This window comes from Gopherus flavomarginatus, chromosome 8, assembly GCF_025201925.1.
Source record: "Gopherus flavomarginatus isolate rGopFla2 chromosome 8, rGopFla2.mat.asm, whole genome shotgun sequence".
Lineage (NCBI taxonomy): Eukaryota > Metazoa > Chordata > Testudines > Testudinidae > Gopherus > Gopherus flavomarginatus.
The window spans coordinates 77,686,891-77,710,203 of record NC_066624.1 but is presented as its reverse complement, the minus strand read 5'-3'; the positions used below and the strand labels follow the sequence as shown (position 1 = coordinate 77,710,203).

General features: G+C 41.1%; 1 protein-coding gene across 1 annotated transcript in view; it reads left to right on the top strand.

Moving 5' to 3' along the window:
- The window catches only part of CUL3 (cullin 3), a 117,291-nt gene extending 94,224 nt beyond the window's left edge, over positions 1 to 23,067 (top strand). Inside the window, exons 13-16 of the mRNA XM_050964025.1 lie at positions 3,056 to 3,190; positions 10,506 to 10,692; positions 20,172 to 20,317; positions 21,255 to 23,067. Coding sequence (XP_050819982.1) covers positions 3,056 to 3,190; positions 10,506 to 10,692; positions 20,172 to 20,317; positions 21,255 to 21,386 — 600 coding nt within the window. The 3' untranslated portion in view covers positions 21,387 to 23,067. The remainder of the gene's footprint in view (positions 1 to 3,055; positions 3,191 to 10,505; positions 10,693 to 20,171; positions 20,318 to 21,254) is intronic.
- The last annotated feature ends 246 nt before the right edge of the window (positions 23,068 to 23,313 follow it).

Genomic DNA, 23,313 nt, shown 5'->3' with positions numbered 1-23,313 from the left:
CCTAATTTCTGTACTGTCTATTTCATCATTAATGTACAATGCAACTCCACCATCTTTGCCTTTATTTCTCTCTTTTCTGAACAGCACATAGCCTTCAATACTTGTACTCCAGTCATAACTGCTATTCCAACAAGTTTCTTTTATCTCTATAATACCTGATTTCACTTCCTGCACCAGTAGTTCTAGTTCCTCCATTTTGTTACCCAAGCTCCTTGCATTAGTGTACAAACATACTAATTGCTGCTGCTTGGTTTCACCCACATTTCTCACCCAGTTGAGTATAGTCATTCTACTCCCAGTATCGCCTATCTGACTGTTAGCTTCTTTGGTATCGACATTATATCCTTTCTTACTTGATTTTCCTCCCTCTGAATGTTAATCAGATGTGGAGATTATGTACGCATTGCCCAACCATCTCTCCCAAGTTAATCAGTTGTGCCAGCCTTCGTCCCAGAAGTCTACTTCTCTCCCTATTCAGATGGAGTCCATCCCATGAGAACAGTACTCTGTCCATGAATGCCTCCAAGTGGTCAAACATAGAATCATAGGACGGGAAGGGACCTCGAATGGCAATCTAGTCCAGTCCTCTGCACTCATGGCAGGGACTCAGTATTATCTAGACCATTCTTGACAGGTGTTTGTCTAGCCTGCTCTTAAAAATCTCCAATGATGGAGATTCCACAGCCTTCCTAAGCAATTTATTCCAGTGCTTAACCACCTTGACAGTTAAGGTTTTCCTAATGTCCAACCTAACCCTCCCTTGCTGCAATTTAAGCCTATTGCTGCTTCTCCTATCCTCAGAGATTAAGAAGAACAGATTTTTCCACCCTCCTTGTAACAACATTTTATGTACTTGAAAACTGTTATCATGTCCCCTGTGTCTTCTCTTTTCCAGACTAAACAAACCCAGTTTTTTTCAATCTTCCCTTATAGGTCATGTTGTCTAGACCTTTATCATTTTTATTGCTCTTCTCTGGACCTTGTCCAATTTGTCCATATCTTTCCTGAAATATGGCTCCCAGAACTGGACACACTACTCCACCTGAGGCCTGAGTAGCGTGGAAGAATTACTTCTCGTGCCTTCCTTACAACACTCTCTCTTGCTAATACATCCCAGAATGATGATCGCTTTTTTTGCAACAGTGTCACACTGTTGATTCATATTTAGCTTATGGTCCTCTATGACCCACATCCCTTTCCACAGTACTCCTTCCTAGGCAGTCATTTCCCATTTTGTATGTGTGCAACTGATTGTTCCTTCCTAAATGGAGTGCTTTTCATTTGTCCTTACTGAATTTCATCCTGTTTGCTTCAGATCGTTTCTCCAGTTTGTCCAGTTCATTTGAATTTTAAGCCTATCCTCTAAAGCACTTGCAACCCCTCCCAGCTTGGTATCATCCACAAACTTTTTATAAGTGTACTCTCTATACCCCTGTGTAAATCATTGATGAAGGTATTGAACAGAACCAGACCCAGAACTGATCCCTGCAGGGCCCCATTCGTTATGCCTTCCAGCATGACTGTGAACCACTGATAACTACTCTCTGGGAATGGTTTTCCAATCAGTTTTGCACCCACCTTATGGTAGCTCCATCTAGGTTGCATTTCCCTAGTTAGTTTATGAGAAGGTCATGTGAGATAATATCAAAAGCTTTACTAAAGTCTAGATATACCACATCTACCGCTTCCACCCTATCCACAAGGCTTGTTACCCTGTCAAAGAAAACTATAAAGTTGGTTTGACAGGATTTGTTCTTGACAAATCCATGCTAACTGTTGCTTATCACCTTATTATCTTCTAGATGTTTGCAAATTGATTTCTTAACTATTTGCTCCATTATTTTTCATTATGTAACATGCCAAAGCCCACCCTATAGCACTACTTCCTAAGCCATTTGTTGACCATCATCATATCTCATCTCACCTTCATTCTCCTCCTCTAGGGACAGATAGAATCCCTGAGCCTCCATTTCCTTAAGCATCTTCCCCAGTCTGCCATAGTCTCCCTTGTTTCATTCCAGTGAGAATCTAGCTGTATCATTTATTCCCACATGAAGGACAATCACTGGATTCTTTCCTGCTCCCATTAGGATCCTCTTCAGCCTCAGATCCATGTCCTGTATCTTAGCTCCCAGCAGGCAGCAGAGCCTTCCATTCTCCAAATCAGCTCAGTGACAGGCCTATCTGTTCTTTTTAGTAGGGAGCCCCCAATCAGATAGACTTGCCTTTTCCTGGGGATGGTGTGATTCTCTGGCCTTCCTCCTGTTCTTTCTGGCTGCAAGTCCTCTTGTCTTTTATTCTCCCTTGTAGTCTTCTCTGCATCAGCCTGTATGTTTCTGCGGCTCTGAACTCTGGGTATCTCCATCGATTCTTCCCCTCTTCTTATAGGACTAGCTGTTCTTCATTGCTCTCCCACCTTATTTTGACCTGTGACTCGGACCAAAGTGAAATTTCTGTGCAGTTGTTACATTGGAAATAAGATTGAAAAAAAAATTTCAAGGCAAACCTATTGTAGTTTCATAATGCCAGTATTATCAATTACATTTTTCAAATATATAGAAAACTTAAAGTTTAAATTATACAAACAAAACAAGTAAATTTCATTTGTGAGAAATGGGGAGTAGTAAGCGCTGGAGAGATCAGTATTGGAAAGCTAAGCAAAGGTTAGAAAGAAGGAAGAAAATGTATGGTACCTGGGGACAGAGAAGGTAATCCAAGCGTAACTGCAACATAAAAAACATAAAGGTGGGATTAGGACACACCCACAATATGGATTACTGAGAGAAGTTTTGGAACTGGCCTGATTGGAGTAAAGAAAGAGGGATATTCACTGCAGCAATTTTGATAAATTGGTAAGCAGGAAGACCTGAAGAGTATATTAAAGTAGTTAGGCAAAATTAGAACCAAGCATATACTACTCTGGGACTTGTGGATTTAAAATCTCAAACTTAATATTGCTTAAGCATAGTTCTCCCTTTACTACATAAAAAGCTTAATCAGGAAATGAAAAAATATTCTTAAAAGTGATTTCATGACTTCTTTTAAATTCAAACAGGAAGATGGCTCAGAGGTTGGTGTAGGAGGTGCCCAAGTAACTGGCTCAAATACAAGGAAGCACATATTGCAAGTTTCCACTTTCCAGATGACGATACTAATGCTCTTTAACAACAGAGAAAAATACACGTTTGAGGTATGATTTGTGGCTTTCTAAGATGACTTTAAAAAAATGTTAAAATGTATTCTGCAGATAGATGCAGAGCATATGTAGATCTATGGTATTACGCATAAGATGTGTAGGAAATCTTGACCTATGTACAAAGATCTTTTGATGTCCCTAACACACACACCCTTTTTTTTTTTTAACTTGGTAGTGAGAGTTTGGAGTCCATAGTAATTTACTTTTATGTTTAGAGAGATTGTTTGTTTTTAGCTCCGTAATGTTTTTTGACATATTGTTAATCCCTTAACATATGGAATGTGTGTTTCTTAGAGAAGTTTCCATTGGGATTGTAAGCTGCGAAACCCTTATTAAAAATGCTGGCTGTGTGTAGCTGCAAGCCCCTCTTCCTTGGAACACTTAAACAAAGGGGCCAGGGCCCTTAACCATTTATTTCCTTTAAAGGTGTTGAAAATTGACTGATTGCCTTAGTCATTCTCTAGTCCAGAAACTCAGGATTTAGAAGTATATACCTCTAGACCCCAGCTGCATATAGGGAAAAGATATTCTGCACAACAGTATAAAATACTGTTTTAAGACTGCTTAAAGTTAAAAGGCTTTAATTCAGTATAGCCAGTCAGTGAAGATGGGGCCCAAATTGTTTTGGGTCCATTTATTTAAATACTCGAGGATCCACTTGTACCTAAAGCATTAAAAAAACTGATTTAATTTTGTTTGGTCTTCTTTTTTTCTTGAAGAAATCTTTATTCTTGATACATGTTTCATATTCTGAGTTCTCAAACCTTGGAATAGGAAGAATCTGCCTTTATTTGATTGCTGAATAGTAGTTAATATATTCAGCATCAGTAAAATAGTGATGCTTTGTTCTGTTGACCTCATGATGTGCTATGATAGTGTGCCTTTGCAGATAGTAAGTGCATGCATTCACAAAAGCATAACATTGCCAGAGCATAGATCAGTGATGTGTAAGTGCTTGTGCAAAACACAAAGGTTGATAGACTGACTTTATTTTTCAGTTGTCTTTGCAACTACACAGGGTTTGCTATTCTTTATCTATTTCACACAAGAATACTTCTGAGGGCATTCTGCGCCAAAAAATTAGAAATTCTGCGCACAGTATTTTAAAATTCTGCAAGTTTTATTTGTCAATAAATAAATGCAGAGACCTCCAGCATGGTAGTGGGGAGCACAGGCCACTGGCTGCATGAAGGTGGGAGATCACTCTACAGCCCTCCAGCTTCTATACCCGGGACATGGACTCAGTGGTGAGGCTGCACCCGACCCTGATACAGCACAAGGCCTGGGCCTACCCCAGAAACACCGTGGGGCCTTCCCCTCTGCGCCAGATGCACCAGGTGTGGGGCAGGCAGTCTCAACCAGGAAGGATCCAAGTGTAGGGGGATCCAGGTGTGGGGTGAGAGGATTCTGTGTGGGACAATCTGAGTGCAAGGAACTCAATGGGGGGGGTTAGGTGTAGGGGGAATCTGGATGCACAGAGGCTCATTGGGAAGGGGTTCCAGGTGCAGGGGCAATGGGACTCTCCAGGGGCTTCCAAGTGAAAGTGGTTGGGGCTCAGCAAAGGGGTCTGGGTGGGGGTCTCAGTGGCGGGTCTGGGTGCTGGGGGGTGAGGCTTGGTGATGTGGGGGTCTGTGTGCAGCTAGTTGCGGTCAGTGACGTGGAGATCTGGATGGGGCTCAGGCTGGTGCAGGGAGTGGGGCATCAGGGTGGGTGTTTGAGTGCAGGGAATTCAGTGGGGGGTAGTCTGGGTATAGAGGTGGGGATCCAGAGGCAGGGGGGGTTGAGGTTCGGGGAGGGGTCTGGTATGGAGGACTAGAGGAGTTCTGGATGTACCGCGTGAGGCTTGGCACAGGTGTCTGGGTATGGGAGGTCTGGATGCACAGGGATTGGGTGGATGGGGGAGCAGCTTCCCATACAGTGACCCTTCCCCCTGCAGTTGAGGAGCAATGGAGGCAGGAAGCAGTGGTGGATACTGCGCTTTCTGCGTCTGGGGTTGGGTCTGACACAGCCCCAGCAACTCCTCTCCTGCCCTGAGCCCAGCAGCTGATTCCAGCTCATGGTAGGAGCCACGGGCTGGGGTGTCCGCAGCCCTGTGGTGGTTTAACGTGTTGCCGGCTGCTCCAGGTACCTGAATCGATGTACCTACGCTGCTACGGAGTGCTGCATGACCGCTCTTGTAGCTTTCCTTTACTTCCCTATCAGAAAGTCATTTTTTCCGTGTGGGACATGAATTCTGCAGAAATGCAGTGGCACAGAATTCCCCCAGGAGTAACAAGTACTAATTGGAGAGTGGACAGGTAGAGATCACCACAGCAGCCAAAATGGACAGTGAGTTCTAGTTTTTAGATTGTCTTCTATAGACTGTTGATTTAACAGCGCTGTCCCCACAAACAGTGGGAACCTGTTGAGGCACTGGGGTGGGCGGGCATGGCCCTGCCCATTGCTAAAGGCTTTGAGCATAAAGGGAGGAGCCACCAAACCCAGGCATCAACTAAATCCAGGGGACAAGGAGTGCAGGTCACGGGGATGAAATAAGGGACCCAGGGGGACACACCACGCAGAGAATCCCAGACAGTGACCCTTGCCCCTCAAGGCATCCCAAGGAGTCAGTGGACGCCACCCAGAGGAACTCTGCCCAGATACATGTCTTAAAGAGCGATCAGAAGTAGGCCCCACAGTCATAGAGCACCCTCCTGTCCAGCTTCCTTTTCTAATGTGATGGATGGCCATCTTGGCCAATGTCAGGAGAAGGTGGATGAGGAAGTCTCGTCACTTTGTGGCGTCATGGTCTATTGCTAGCCAGATCCCGAGTGGAGAGATAGAGGCCACTGCAGTTTCCCACTTAGATTGACTTGAAGTGATTTCTTCTATCTTTTGTTGTGGGGGGGGTCAGGAGATTTTTGCCCCATTCCAAATAGCCAGGAAATTGCTTGGTATGTGTAAAATCTCATTGTGGTATGCCAGGGCTTTTCCCCAGCTTCCAATGGTACACTGCCTCACCAAATGCTTTAAGAAGGCTTATTGTGCAAACATAAGTAAATAAAGCAAACAGAAATAGTCCCTTAGCTCACCCTTGTCCTAGGATTTCATGGTCTCCCCTCCCACAGTCTCTGCTGATCCTGCTTCTTGCAGCTTCCCAGTCCCCGCCAGCTCTGCTTCATTTCTGGGACACCAGCACCAGGGATAACTTCCTGGTACCTGGCCCTTTGCTCCATAGAAATTAGCTCCACTTCTCAGTCCCAGCCTGTCCCAATAACTTATCCCCTTCCTGCCCTCTAATAGGTCTGTATAGACCCAGGTGTAATCGTACTCTCTTTAATTGGCACATTTGGACCCACCTACCCTGATACATGGGAGCTGGTTCTGGTCTACTCACAGGGATCAGCTACCCTATGACACTCTATAGACCTTCAAGTGACCCAGCTCCTATATGCAGCATTCTGCTTTCAACACTCCATAAAGTCAGTACTGTAAAGGATACAGTAGTACAGCATAACGCCGAAGAAGTTCAAGTAATTTTTGTGCTGACAATAAGTAGAGGCACCAACAAAAAATTATGCCTTTGCAAAAGAGGAAGGAATTTTGTCTAATCAGGCTTCTGTTCCCAGCCCTGTCACTGATAAAACTAACTTTTAAATGTCCCTAAGCTCTTAGCACCATTTTGGATAAGTGGTAACTAAAGCAAATACACCTCTACCCTGATATAATGTAACCCGATATAACAGAGGTTCACATACAACACAGTAAAGCCGCGCTCCCACGGGTCAGTGCCTCAGCTCCCAGCTGCGGTGCTCCGCTTCCCGCCGCTGGTGAGTGTGGAGAGGTTGGGGAAAGGATGCCTCCCAGTACTCACCTGCGGTGGGAAGCAGAGCGCCGCGGCTGGAAGCTTGCTGAGTGGAGCTGGCTGGGGCTGGGCTGCTCTGCTTCCCACTGCCAGTGAGTGCAGGACCTTCCCTCCGCATCCCCCCTCCCCCCAGCGACACAGCTGGGGCCGGGGCAAGGAAAGCAGAGTGAACTGGCGCTGTGACGCTCCATTTCCCGCTGCAGGTGAGTGCTGGGGGCATCCTTTCCCCAATCTCCCTGCACTCACCGGCAACGAGAAGCGGAGTGCCGCGACTGGGAGCTGGCAGAGTGGAGCAGCCTGGGGCCGGGCTCCACTTCCCGCCTCTGCCAGCGAGTGCCTGTCGGGGTGGAGTGTGTGTGGATGGGGTGGGGACAGGGAGCAGGGGGTTGGTTTGATGGTGGGTCCTGGGGGTGATTAGGGATGCGGGTCTCTGGAGGGAGGCGGTCAGGGGACAAGGAGCAGAGTGGCCAAAGCAAGTTCAATATAACGTGGTCTCACCTATAGTGCGGTAACATTTTTGGGCTCTGGAGGACCACGTTATATCAGGGTAGAGGTGTACTTTCTCTTTTGGAGCAGTGCTGACACTTAATAGTTGAGGTATTATAGGAGCACAGAGTAATACCATTTAGACTTTGAGGAAAGAGTTTTGCTTTTTAATTGTTGGAGGTTCATATGTTAGGGCTTTGTGTAACTAGTTGGATATTTTTGCGAGGGGAAAAAATGGGCTTATTTTAATGGTGCTTCCATATAAGAGGGAAATTTTTCTGAATAGCTTAAAGTTTTGTATTCTCTTAATAACTTATCCCATTCTTTCCAAGTGGTTTACTCCTTATATTCAAAACTTATGTTGTTGTTTATTTCAGTGTCTGTAAAGAATGATTAAATATTTTGACGTATATATCATCAAAAGCTTGATTTGTTCACAAATTGAAGATTTGTCCCATCCCTAACCATGTCCAATGTGAAATTCAAAATTTGATATGTATGAAATTGTTACATAATTCAGCAAAACTAGTTCATTAAAAGTTTAGGCTAACTTCTTAATTCATGCTGTTCCTTTTTTCCCCTCTTCCACGTTGAGAGAGCTTTTAAGGTTGGTGAAGCCTGTACAATTTAAAATTCTTTGGCTCTGTGGATTTTTCAACCATGTTAATGTTGAAACAATTATTTAATTCCTTGCTATAAGAAAAAAAACTTAAGATGTCTGGAATTTGGCACACTGTATTGTTTGTTAGTTATTGCAGCCTATTGTGTAGTTTCCAGACACAGCTCCTTTAGATCTGTTTTAGATATGTTCAGCTGCATAATAGGTTGTAATTAGAGCTTTTCTCCCCAAAATGAAATGGCTATAACATACCAGATGACTGAAAGTAGGGGGGAAAACACTTTAAAAATATCTATTTTAAATCTTAAAAAGATATTTAAGTGTTTTTATAAAAAGATGTGCATTTGTAAAAATACATGCTGATGACTTAAATTGTTAGGATGCAGTAACTCCTGTTGTTCATGTTAATAGAAAAATTGTAATTCTTGTACCCTTCTTCTAGAAACCTTTCTGTGCTACAAATTGCTGATTACCCTCCACCCCCACCGAAGTCAACTAGTGGATGGTGCTCATCGTATCACAGCATCAAACCGTTTCTGTGATGCTTATTTAAAGGCAATTTGTGCATTTCTGAAAGACCGGATTTAATGCAAATGTCAGTTTAAGGTCAACCTATAATGTTGAGAATTAAAATACGCACAGTATGTAGTGAACCACTCCATCCACCCCCCGGCCTGGTTAATAAGGATGTACAGCATTAAAAACTGGTTCTAAATTTTTATTTTAGTTCTGTATTTCACTTTCAGTGGCAGTAGTCAGAATTTTATTGAGGTGAAAAGTACAGCAGTGATTACTGATGGATTGATTTTAATCCTTTGGCATTAGAAATCAGGGTGTTGGACTGAAATCTCATTGGCAGCAGTAGATTGTGCTGGAACTGCTGGCCTTGAGGCATTACGTTTAAATAAAAAATTAAAAAGCTTATTTACTCATCGTTGTAAGTAGTTAATTTTTATGGCCAAGATCCACTTTCTTTTGGTTTACTGAAGTGGTCCTGATTATGCCATTGCAATAAGGTTCATTTTTCAAGACAAAAATGTTTGTAATATAGTCTTTAAAATGCACTTTAGCTGAAACTTGATAAACAAATACAGGATAGAACCAAATTGGTGGTTATATTTAAATGAAACTAGAAATGAGCAAATATCCACTCTTCACATCACTCTAGAGGTGGGCTTTTTGGGTATTGACGGGTGTAATATGAAGGTGTTCCACTAGCAGTCGGAAAGCACATTGCAGTAGTTCAAAACTTCAGCATCTATTTAAAAAAAAAAAAAAAAAAGGAAAATGAGGATTGATGCCTCAGCTTCTAAATGGCTCTCAGTAGAACTCTCAGGATCACTGACTTCCTACGTGAATCCAAATAACTTTTACATTTTTATGAAGAAGACAGCAAAACATGCCATAGCTTATAATTCTCCCAACAAGCGACTCTGAGAGGCACTAAAACTACCGTAACACTTGATGAAAGTTTGAGAGACTTGATAGATAAGCTGATAACACTGCTTTAAAAGACTGTGCAAAGCACTGCTAAAGTGTATTTGTGAAGGAATTTTTTGCTTTGTATGGGTTCTAACAGTGTTTGCACTACTAATGTTTTAGTAGTTATCTTTCAAACGTCATCTGTTGTACTTTTTTGCTGAGGTGGACCAGACTGTCAGTTTTGTTCTCTTCTGAGTGTAAGGTGGAAATAAAACTAATCTTAAGCAGCTCTTTACTTTATTAGGAGTGTACTCCACAGGAGGGTCAGAAAACACATTTTTGTGAAAAAACTGGTGCCAGGATGAGACTCATATTTGATATTTCTTGTAAGACTGTCAGCTTTTCACGTTAACGAACTGCCTTACCTGGCTTGATAAGGTACTTTTGATAGCAATCAAGGGAATTTCTGACGGAAAGCTATGTATACTTTTTTCATTGAACTGATGATGAAGGTAATTTTGGAGTTCCGGTTTCATTCCATAAAGCAACATTAGACAGAATGGAGATAAACCGTTTTGGCTTTCTCAGGAGATAAATTGAGTGTTAACAGCTAATTATTCATTTTGTTCCTTTCATCACACTGGCAACTGTTGACTGTAAATTGTACTTGAAGAAATCCACTTTCTCCCAATCAACCCATGTTCATCATAAGCCTTTTTGCATAGTGCTTATTTGACTATCACTAAAGGAATTCTAACTTTTTTCAATCATCTAAAGAATCTACATATCAGAATGTAGTTTTGAGAGCCAAGGATTATCTTTTTGAACAATCATAGTTTTTTTGCCCCCTCTTCTCCTCCCTCTCCCCCCCCCATAAGCTACCTAACGTGTTCTGACATTAACTATAAGCTATTGATGATGTCATGGTTTTCCTTCAGGAAATTCAACAAGAAACTGATATCCCCGAAAGAGAGCTTGTTAGAGCCCTACAGTCCCTTGCATGTGGCAAACCAACACAGAGAGTTCTCACAAAAGAGCCTAAATCAAAAGAAATAGAAAATGGTCATATATTTACAGTGAATGATCAGTTCACATCCAAATTGCACAGAGTCAAGATTCAAACGGGTAAGTCTGTCTTTATATTCTGCTCTCTTATACTCCAAAAATATCTTAAGTTATAAAATGTTGGCATCTACGTTGAAGGTAAATGCATCACACTAGCAAAAGGAAAATATTAAGCTGTAAAAACTATTGCCATTGACTAGTAGCCTGAAAGCAAAAATTTAAATGAGGAGGAAATCCAAAGCACTTACAGAAAGTAATAGTTCAGTTAAGTGGGGATGGTTTGTTTTTTTTAAAAAGTATGTAGTCCTCTCCAACAAGGAGAAGAAGGTGGAAGGACTGTAGCTTTTAAATTAAATTACTATCTTTTTAAACGTTCTAGGCTCTGTTCTGATTTACTTGAGAGAGAGACACCCGCAAACTGTGGGTCAGGACCCCAAAGTGGGTCGCGACCCCATTCTAATGGGGTTGCCAGGGCTGGCTTTAGACTTGCTGGGGGCCAGGGCCAAAGCCCGAGCCCCATTGCCAGGGGCCAAAGCCCAAGACCATCAGCTTTGGGCAGTGGGGCTCAGGTTACAGGCTCTCTACCTGGGGCTGAAACCCTTGGCTCAGGCAAGGGCTCAGGCAAGTCTGGGTTTTAATCTCCCTCTCCTGGAGTTGTGTAGTAATTTTTGTTCTCAGAAAGGGGTCATGCTGCAATGAAGTTTGAGAACCCCTGGTCTATCTCATAGACTTATAACTTACTCTAGTGCTATGAAATTACTGATTTGTCATTTTCTTCTGTGAACATTGGATGCTATTCCTGGCTATGCTAGATGTTCATTGTGCCCTTGTTCAGTCATTATTATTTAATCTGAGATTTGCTTTCCTTACTTGTGGAGTCAGGATGACTACTACTTGGAGTGGATGCACACATGTATTCCACTCAGGTGTACATATACCCAGCACACTAGAGCCAGTTTTCTGTAACAGTGCCCATCAGGTTGATGCATGCACCCTGCACATCCTTGTGGCCCCTCTGGAGGCTACAAAAAGGTACTGACACCCCTACTCCCTCAGTTCTTTCCCATGGATTGAGTTGGAGCTTGCTTTGCAGTTTTCCTAACATTTTTTCTTATGCATAAATAGCTAGTTGAGTTTTCTTATCTCTAAATAGTTAGTTAGCAGTTAAATAAAAATCATTTAACAAATATTGAGTTTTATTTTAAAGTTTGCTTTTTAGCCATTGTTAGTTTTGATGCTAGACACCATTGCCATGCAGGGCTTGACAGGCTTTATGCACTGCCTGTCATGTGGGTGTATATCCTGAATAGTTACCCCACATGTGCTGCCCTTTCTTCTCGGCAAGGGACACAGTAAGGAGTGATGCAGTATTTGTTGCTCTTTCAAGAAAAGAACACAGATTTTGAGAGACCTGTACCTCATGGAGCAGGTTTTCAGGCTTGTCATGATGCCCTGTTTCCTGCACTAAGACAGACCATTGAACTCGGACTGTTCTCCACAGTGAAAAAGGGGCAGTCGTCTTTTCCAGCACCTCTCCATGAAAGGACACATAAGACAGATTGAAGCCACTCAAAGTCTAAGAAGTTTGTCTTCTCTGAAAAAGGGTTTGGAGCATCCTGGGGACTCATCGGGTATCCAGGATAGAGCTGAGGAACATTTACCTGTTACTTCCCCAGTACTGCATGGGAGGAACTTGGTACTGTGCTATCAACTCTATAACTATCATCTGCAGGATAGCTGTCGAGTCCGGTACCAATGGGCACCCATTTGGTACCAACAACCCTGCAAGCTTACGAGGCAGCAAAGTATTTGCATTTCCTCCTCTGTTCCAGACTCCCTTGTGATTTAGGAGTCCATTGCTTTGAGGGCAACTCTTGGGGTACTGGATCCTTCTCAGTTCTAGCGCAGAGACTTTAGGGGTACCAACACTAGTACCAGCTAAGGAGAATGGCCAGGGTTCAGCTTCTTCTGTGGTACCATCTTTGACACAGTGCACACTGTCAGCATCAGTACGGTCTCCATCCTCTTTTTTGTCTGTCTTTGTCCCTGAGTCAGCCTCAGTACTAGAGTGAGAATTAGCTTGGATATTTACAGTTTCTTCCACAGCACCAACTATGAGATATTTCCCGGCACCCTCTTGTGATGCTGTGCCATTGATGTCTCATGAAACCTTTAGGGTACAGACTGCCATACCTACTTCATTTTGGCCAATATTGACGTCTTCGTGATGGGTTGGAAATCAACCTGGCCCCATCAGATTTTACACCCCAAATGCCTAATGACTATTCAGATGACTCCCTGCAGTGTGGTTTGGAGTCCTTCAGTAGTTTGCTGTCCCCCGCTAGATGCAAAAGATCTAGCAAATCTTCCAGACTGCCTCTAGAAGGAGAGCATCAATCCCAAGACAGATCATCAGAAGGGGACAGATGACTGGCCTAGTTCTTACTGGTCTCCCATTCCTTGTACTTCAATGGCCATTTTGGAATCCCTGGGGTGTTTCCCGTTCCCCTTGGTCACCAACGGCTGCCCAGTCTAGGAGAAGGTCACCAGAGCGTACGATGACAGTTTCCAGAGCTGCCTTGGTTGCAAGTATGATAAGGCACTGGTACCCCAGACCAGCCAGTGTTGCAGGAGAAACCATTTCTCAGGGAACTGATTTTTATCACAGGAGGATCCATTCGCTCCTGTTAACCTTTTTTCCTCCTCACATGTTGACTCCATGATTCTGGATCCTTCTCCGGTTCCAGGTTATTTGAAATTTCATCAGGAGCTTCTCAGAAAAATGGCTGTGGCTTTGGGCATACAAGTTCAGTTTCAACAAGAAGACACAACCTTTTTGACATTCTCCAGGCTTGTGCTCTGGAGAGGGTAGCCCTCCCTATTAATGAGGCTGTTCTAAGGCTGTCAAAAACTTTAAAGCATTCACCGTCCTTCTTAGCTCTAATAGCGAACTGCATGGACTAACTCTGTCATGTCCCTTTGCAAACTGGGATGCAATGTGTAAATTTGCTGAGAGAATGGTTATCAGAGGACATAAAGGAAGAATTTAAGGCTTTCATCACAGAAGGTTATATGGTAGCCAAGACATTGATCCAGTCTGTGCTTGATGCAGCTGCTCAAGTGATGGCCTATGCAATAACAATGAGGAGAGCTTCCTGGTTATGGAACTCAGAAAGAGCTACAGACATGCAAAAAATGGGTATGCAGGGCTTGTTGGGCTTTCGTATTATGGTCAGTATTGTTTTTGGGATAAAACCAATGAGACCTTCCATTCTTTTAATGACTCTCAAGCTACACTTCACTCATTAGGGATCTGTATTCCAGTCACTAACAGGTGACAATACAGACCTCAACAACCCCAATACCACCAGCAGTATTACAGGCAGCCTTTCTACACATTAAGTCAACCAAATGCTCCAAAAAGAAACATAAATCACTTACTTCAGCACCACACAAGCAGCTCATGCTCAATCAGTTGTAGGGAAAAGCCCGAAGTCTGGGCAGCTACTGATAGACCATGGTTCATCTGCCAGTCTCCCCGTGGGCAGTACCCAGGCTCCCAGTCGGGAACTGGCAGCTTTGTGAGTGCAGCTCGGCTCGAAGTAGGGAGCCTGGGGGGTACAGTCATCCGCATTCTCCCTTCCATTTTCTCAGTGCTTGGGAATCTGTAATGACAAAAACATCAGTTCTAAGCACTGTAAGAATGAATATCCTTTTCAATTTCTGCCCGTCCCCCATCCCTTTTCAGGGACCCGTCTCATAAATCAATACTCTTGCAAGAAGTTCAGATTCTGCTTGTGCTAGGGGCCACAGAAGAAGTTCCCCTTCAACATCAGGGAAAGGGATTTTGTACACAATTCTTTCTGATTTCCAAGTCCAAGAGGGTTTGAGATTCATTCTAGATCTTTGAAATCTCAGCAAGTATGTGAGATTTTGCAAGATCTCCCTAGCATCAGTTACTCCTTCCCTAGATTGCAATGACTGGTTTGCTTCCCTCAATCTGCAGGGTGCTTACTTCCATGTGGTAATCTCACCAAATCACAGGAAGTTTCTAAGACTTGTGATAGTGGGACAGAATTATCAGTACACAGTACTTCCCTTCAGCCTATTATTAGCCCTACCACTATTCCCAACTGCATGGCAGTTTTGACAGCTTGTTTGGAGGAGAGAAATTCATATTTTCCCTTATCTGGACAATTGGTTCATTCAGGGCAGATCTGAACATCAGGTTCTCTGCCACATCAGGTTTATCCTTTGAATTTTCAACTGTCTAGAAATCTACATTTTCCGTAACACACAATCAAGTTCTTTAGAAGTCCTGTGATTTTGACTGCTTTTCTCCATCAGAAGAGATTTCAGACAATTCACTAGTTGTGCCTGTCTCTCAAGTCACACTTTACCACCACAGTCTGAGCCTGTCTGAGGTTACTAGGCCACATGGCCTCATATACTTATGTGACCCAACTTGTCAGTCTGTGCATGTACATCTTCCACGGATGACTGAAGTCAGTCTATTGACCAAACAGACATCCCTTAGACAAGTTGGTCCATGTACCTCCTTCTGTTCTAGTGTCTTTAGAAGGGTGGATGGGTCAAAAAAATGTATGCGGGGGGAGGTACTATTTTCTTATCCTCTTCCATCCAAGACTGTCATTATCGATGTGTCCAATAGGATGGAATCCTTACATAGGTTATGTAATAAACCAGAAATAAGTTTATTAACTACAAAAGTGAATTTTAAGTGAATATAAGAGATGACAGACCGGAACAAAGCCGATTACGGAGCAAATAAACCTAAGTACGCAGGCTAAGCTCAATATACTTAAGAAACAGGTTACAAAATGTAATTTCATACCCCAAATGTTATTTTAGGCAGGTTGCAGAGTTTCTGTGGTTCAGAGTCCAGTTATATTTCTTTTCAGATTGGACCCCTGTCTCAGTCTGGACTTCCCCCGCCTTCCCTTCAGGTGGCTTTAGCAGTCTTTCTTCTTGGGCAGACAGGCCGTGGAAAGGAGGAGTCCCATTTGCCTTTCTCCTCACCTTAAATAGAATTTACATAAGGCAGGAATCTTTTATTTCCCAAACTTGACCCCCCTTCCTTTACAGTGGAAAGTTACAAGAAGTCCCAGGTAATGTTTAGTATCAGGTGACAAGACCTGGTAGTGTCACAGTTACATCCCCTGATGCCTCCCAGGAGGGAGAGAGATTAGTGTCTTCATGGTTTTGTTTTCCGTCCCTGATGGCTCATCAAATCTGATGGCCTGTCATCTGGTGAGTGTCTTCCCAATACACACCCAGTTGTAATGGTTACATAGTCCATATTCCTAACTTTAGATACAGAAGTGATGCATGCATACAAATTGGATAATCACATTCAGTAAATTATAACTTTGCCAGTGATATGCTACAAGACCCATCTTGCATAAAGTACATCTCAGTTATGTCATATCCGGGCTCCCTGTGAGCAGTGCCCAGGCTCCCAGTGGGGAGCTGGTAGCTAGGTGGGCACAGTCCGGCTTCGAGGGGGAGTCCTGGGGGTAGCCGGGCTCTAGCTGGAGCCACCCATCCTCCCCAGGATGACAGCTTGGCCTTTTTCTCAATATCACGGCTCCATGCTGGAGTCATGAAATTAACAAGAATGACAGCCAACAATTGATAATAAGTAATGCATGAACACTGCATTGCCCTAACTACACTGACATAAGCCCAACACCTCTCGTGGAGATGGAGTTACTATGTCTGTGTAGTAAGGCCCTTACATTGGTGGGAGCAAGGCTGTAGTGTGCACGCTGACATAATTAGGTCGACATACACTGCTTTACATCAACATAACTCTTTAGTGTAGACTATGCCTAAATAATACTTAACTAGTTCTTTATCTGTTTTAGCCTCAGATTTTCGCCATTTACATTGATGTTCACTGCTAACCTCTTCTGATGAAACTGAAACAAAAAGGCATTTAACACTTTGGTCATTGCTGCATTTTCTGTTACTCTTTCCCTCTTTATTGAGCAATGAAACTACCGTGTCATTGGTCTTGATCTTCTTGCTTCTGATGCATTTTAAAAATGTTTTCTTGTTACCCTCTATATTGCTAGCTAGTTTAATCTTTTTTTGTGCTTTGGCCTTTCTAATTTTGTCCCAACAATCTTGTCTTGTTTTTTATATTCATTCTTCATAATTTGACCTAATTTCCACTTTTTATATGACTCGTTTCAGGTTGTTGAAGATCTCCTGGGTAAGCCAGAGTGGTCTGTTACCATACTTCCTATCTTTCCTATATGTTAAGAGAGTTTGCTTTTGTGCCTTTAATCATGTCTCTTTAATAACACTACCAATTTTCTTGAATACTTTTTTTTTGCCTTAGACTTGTTTTCCACATCATCTTACCTACGAATTCTCTGTGTTTGCTAAGGTCCATTGTCTTTAAGATGCTTTTTTCCCTTCTGCCATTCCTTAGAATCATGAGTTCATCATTTCATGATAACTTACACCCAAGCTGCCTTCCACCACCAAATTTTCAACCACTTCCTCCCTATTTGTCAGAATCAGTCTGGAACAGCCTCTCACCCAGTTGCTTTGCAATCTTCTGAAATAAAATGGATTTTATTCCATTTCCAATGGATTCCAAGAACTTCTTCAGTTTGTCCTCCAGTTCAGGGAAGATCTGTGTTTGGGGGTTTGGGTTTTTTTTTTAACCTGATGGTTTCTAGACTTTTTTAAAAGGGATTGTTTAATTCTTTCCCTGGGTAAAGGATGCATTTGCCACCTTGGAATCTTAATGTTGTATTGGCCACTTCAATGGGCCTTTCATTTGAACCTATAGGCTACCTGTTCTTTGTGTCGCCTGTTTCAGAAGACATCCTTTCTCTCAGTCATTATGTTAGCCAGAAGAGTGGATCAGCTTCAGACTGTCATGTCAGGACTCCCATATATACTATGTTTTCAAAGATAATGTAGCTTTGTGGCCCCAGCCGAAGTTCCTGTCTGAAGTGGTGTCTGCCTTTCATCTGAGCCAGACAATATACTTACTGGTTTTCTTCCTTCAAAACCACACTTACATAAAGATGATGAACGTATACGTGCTTTGTATGTAAGATGTGCATTAATCTTTTAACTGGACAGGACTAAATCTTCCAGGTTTGTCTCCTTGATTTGTGTATTTCTTATGCTGATAGAATGAAAGGTCACATCACACACAATTTCTAGATGGACTGTTTCCTGTATTACTGTAGTTGATGGGGTAGCAAACATACAGCCTCCACAGAGACTGCTCACTCAATGAGAACATAAGCTAATTCAGTGGCTTTTCTGAAGGACATATCCATGTTGAATGTTTGTAGAGCTGCCACTTGGCCCTCAGAGAATACCTTCACTCATCATTACGCCATTGTGACTGCTTTGAGATCTGATGCAAATTTTGGGAAGGCTGTGTTGTAGTCACTATTAGGGCTCAGAATGACTTTACCTCCTAACAGTAGTGCTTTGTGAGTTACCACTATGTAATACACATGTGCAACCACTTGAAGAAACAAAAACTATTACTTACCTGTATTGTAACTGTTTTTCAAGATGATGTTGCATGCATGTAGTCCACTAAACCCTTCCTTCCCTGTGCATTGGAGTCCTGTTTCATCATATTTCTGGTGTGAAGGAACTGAGGGGGATTGGGGCAGCACTGCCCTTTTATAGGTTCAGGAGAGGCCATGGATATGTGCAGGGTGCATGCAACACTCTGACAGGTACTTCTGCAAAAAAATCGTTGGCTCCAGCATGCTGGGTGTGCTGGGAGTGGAATACCTGTGTGCAAAACCATCTGGAAGAATAACAGTACAGGTAACTAACCATTTTTGCCTAGCTCACTGAAGTTTTGAAGTTAAATTGTGAAATATGTTGAGACGCTTGTATATATGGGTATGTGAGTGCAGTGTGTTAAGTACTTATTATTTATACACTTCATGTATGAACTAAGATCTAGCTAACCCCTATCCCACAACACACAGTGGTAGCATTTAAAAAGCATCTTAAAATATTCTGTAATTTTGAGAGAGATTTTGTACTTGTAATAGAACATATCATTGGAACTGGCAATCTCTCAGATACATTTTAAGTGCAATCACTGTACTTCTCTCATGCCAGACATTGTAAATATTACAGACATTTTAACCCTTTCCTAACAGTGGATGTGGACAAGACTGCAAACATCTTAAACCCAACAGTATGTTCTTGTGATTACACTACGTATATGTTGTTGCATAAACTACAGTGAATTTGGGTGTCTGTAGATGAAAGCAAAATGCCCAGGTATCCATGATTTAACATGTCTGCCTTGCTTGGAGTATTCTTCAGGTGGGAGAGGCACAATAGCAGGTTATTGATGTTTTAGAGCACCTTAACTAGTGCCTCACATACTCCGTGGCACAAGCGGACCAAGGTCTGTGGCAACACCTAATTTCCAATGAGATACTAAATTATTCTCTTACTGTGCAATCCTCTTATTCTCATCACCCTTTGCACGACATAAACAAGTACAATTATAGCTCTTAATTGAAAATACCCATTGATGCAAAATTCATACAGTTATTTTCATCAGAGGTTATATTTGAGTTTTAGCCTCTTGTTTTCTAGGCTAGCAGCACAACAGAACCAATTCTTGAGGATACATCTTGCAGCCAGATCTTTAGCCAGAGGGAAGGCTGCCATGATGTTCAAGGGTTTTGAGTGGAGAGAGTAAAATGAGAAAAGAGAACATCTAGAAGCCAGAAAACTCCTATTCAAAAGCAGGAAACATTGAATTTGTGTATTGGAGAAGAGGTGCCCAGAAATAATAGCTGTAGCAGGAGAGAAACTGGAAGCAAGGACAGAAATAAGAAATTGACAATGGTAGAAAATGCACAAAATCCAAAAGGGGCAGAGAACAAAGTGAATAGGTTGATTGGTATTTTTCTTTTGGCTAATTATCTTCAGCAGTTTGGTTTAGAAAGTAAACTTGTAAATACAATTCTATATGTTTCCTTACTATGTTGCAATTCCCACTGTAATTGAAACATCTCCTTAATTGAAATAGTTTCCTGACAAGCAAAGGAAATAAAACCCAACTACACTGTCAGAATTGTTTTCTTTGATACACACTCTAAATTATGTGCAATTTAATAAGAAAACACCATATGTAACCCATAGCTTCAAAGTTAATTTGGCAAAATCTGTGTAGTTTTAAAGAGAAGAATCTTCAATATGACAATAGCCAAAAAAAAAATTTGCAAACAAAGTTCAGTATTGTTTGAAAAGCAGAAAAGTTTATGGCATTACATTTTAAACCGTAAATAGCAACTGACAAAATAGTAACACATACTTACACGTGCATTGATTGCTACGTATGTCTGTCTTCTTGTGGCCACATTTCATTAAAAACACACTTGTAAATGTCACAAACCAAGAAACTTAATTCCACTGTGGGTGAAATTAAATTTTGTGCATATTAATGTTATTGAAATTAGTAATATTGACTTTTGCGTAAGGTATTTCATCTTCTCTTTTAGTTGCTGCCAAACAAGGGGAATCAGACCCAGAAAGAAAAGAAACAAGGCAGAAAGTAGATGACGACAGAAAACATGAGATAGAAGCTGCTATAGTGCGGATAATGAAATCTAGAAAGAAGATGCAGCACAATGTGCTAGTAGCAGAGGTAACATCACATATAGTATTGATGTGGTTAAGAGGTTAGGAAGAGAGCACATCTTAGATTTCTCTGTCAATTCTTACTCTTCTGTTAATATAGCAAAGTTACAAGGCCTTATCAGCTGTCAGATTTTTAAACTGATTCTAGAGAGACTTTATATTTTTATCTCATACCTCTGGAAGCATAGATGTATTTAATTCCTTTAGTTCCTATTATGTCAACCAGATGTTTATAGTACAGTGGTTTTTATAACAAAAAACAGTAGGTTGACTACAAAAGGTTGATATCCTGTATTGAACTTGTAAATTGCCAACCGTGGGGTCTGATGAGTTTCAAAGAGTGAACCTTTTGTAGGAAAAGTCCTGACACTCATAGTTACTAAATTTGAAGGCTGCACAGACAGCAAATGTCTCCAGCCAGTTCTAACTGTCATGATGGGTGTAGGTTGAGAGACTTCATGATAAACACTCAATTGCACCAAGAAGTGAGAAAGCTGACAATGAAGAAACTTCAGCACAGAGTTCATGCCAACCATTCTTCTGGGTATAAATTGATTGGCTGCTGGTGTGAGGAAGGATGTTTTCTCCCATGTGTCTAACTACTTAATTGCCTGCCCTAGTGCATTATTAGGTTTTTGTCTTTCTCTGAAATATCAGCTATTAACAGTAATGGAGGTCGAATATTGGATGTGATGGACCAGTGGTACAGAAATAAAAAATAAATTTATTTTTATATGGCTCAATGTAATTTCTATTACAAACTCAATTTTTTTCACTTGGTTAGTACCTGAAGTGTGCAACTGGCCATGTAAACTTTAAAGGTTATGCCCTACCTGTTTTAACAAATGCTTTTTATGATTATTGTTAATGTGCATTTGTGTTGTGCAGCCTAACGCATTATCATCTGCAATATAGCATTAATTGTTCTCGTTTTTATGTCCTAGGTGACTCAGCAGCTGAAAGCTCGATTCTTACCAAGTCCAGTTGTTATTAAAAAACGTATTGAAGGACTTATTGAGAGAGAATATTTGGCACGAACACCTGAGGATCGCAAAGTATACACTTACGTAGCATAAAATGCGTTCAGCAAATTTGATTTATTCTTGGACTATACTCTCCGCATGAACTGGGAAGTTCTTTTAAATCATTAATATTAAAGACGACCATCTCTTCTATTAAATTACAATACATGTTCTAGACCATGCAGATCAAGCCTTTACTCCTTTTGAGAGTTTTCAACATCAATTGATTGAGCTTCAGGCTTTTCAGCGTTATCCCTGTAGAGATCATTCTTATAATTCCTCGGGAAAATGTGAACGTGCTGCGTTTTGTTTTCAAAACTGTATGAAAAGAGAAAAATAAACAAATTTAGAAAATACAGCTCATTAAAAATAAAATTGTTGGAATTTCATTTCCCCAAATCTTCAGTGTTGATGTAAATGTGTTTCTGTAGTGTTGCTTAGCACTTTGCGCATTGTATTAGTTGGGTTAAAAAACAACACAACTGGTAAGACAGAATTCCCGGTTATATTGCTCTGCTTCAGACATTTATTTAACTAGCCATGTTTAATTTAAATATTTGGTAAATTTATAAAGACCCAAGAATACAATTTTAGCATGCTTCACTCTTCCAGCTGCACTCATTATTGTTCTGGCAATATGATCAGGAACCTTTTTGGGGCTCAGTAAAGACCGTAATAATTTTGGCTTTCCCTTCTGTAATTTGAGTTCTTCCAAATTAAGTTCTATATTGATTAGGTTTGTTCTGGTTTCTTTATAGGAAAAAGGAAAAGGTTTTAGTGTGTATAAACTGTATAATAATTTTTGCTGTTGTACTCACTGCTGATAGTGGATTGTACAGGGCGATGTTTTTATTTCACTTAATGTAGACACAATAAATTTAAAATAAACGGATTTAGTGTACACAAACCACTAATTCAGTTGTTTTAGAGCACAGGGAGTACAATTTGTTGAACTAAATACTGCCCCTGCAAGAAACGCACCAAGACTACACCTTGTTTATTAATGTCATGACCGACCAGAAGGTTTCCCCCCTTAAATACGTATTTTAGGAGATTAAAGTGAAGCCGTTGTGCACTATTCATTGTTTTAAAATGCAATCTGAAAATGCAATAAATATTCTTACTTTAATCTTAATGAAATCTTCAGTTCTTACAGCAAAACTTCTTTCACATATTGTCAATGTGGTTCAAACCGTGGATTTCAAAATTGTGATTCAAGGGCATCATTTTTCTTTGATAAGTCAGTTTCACTGCCTGCGGATGTGTATTGTACTAAAGATTCTTTTGATTAAGATATAATTTTGACCTTACAGACAATGTACTCTGTGCAGCTTCTCTGCTATAACTATGGTTTTCCCCATTTTTCATCAAACTACTGTACTTTTATTCTCAGTTCTCCTTAATTATGCTTTTTCACAAGAGACTTAAAGTGTAATTGGGAAAAACTGCTTATAATATAGACACCAATATGGAGTCAAAAAACCTGGTTAAGGTCATGAAGCATTAAGGTACTGCCGGTGCATTTGTTAACTGTATCTGACAAAGGTGTCTGTTCAAATATATGGTAAAGTATATCAGCATAATTTCAGTATGGATAAAGATGCCACGTAGCTGTTTCCATGGCATTTGGGGCAATGTTTTTGCTCTGGTCTGCATATGTGTGTAGATTGATATTACTTTTGTTTCACTGTCAACATTTGGCAGCTAAGAAAATATATTTCTATCTCAAACATTTTATCTTGAATATTTTGTAATTTATGCAACATGCTTCAAAATCCAATAAAAGAATGTCTTTCATTTTATCCCCAAAAGTTCCAAAAATTTTGACTAGACCAGTTCTAAGTGATCAAAGTGAAAGAGAACTCCCAGGTTTTGACACTATCTCTCTGTTTCGCTAACTTCTGTTTCAACATTGATACTTGGGCCTGGTCTACACTACGCGTTTAAACCGATTTTAGCAGCGTTAAATCGATTTAACTGT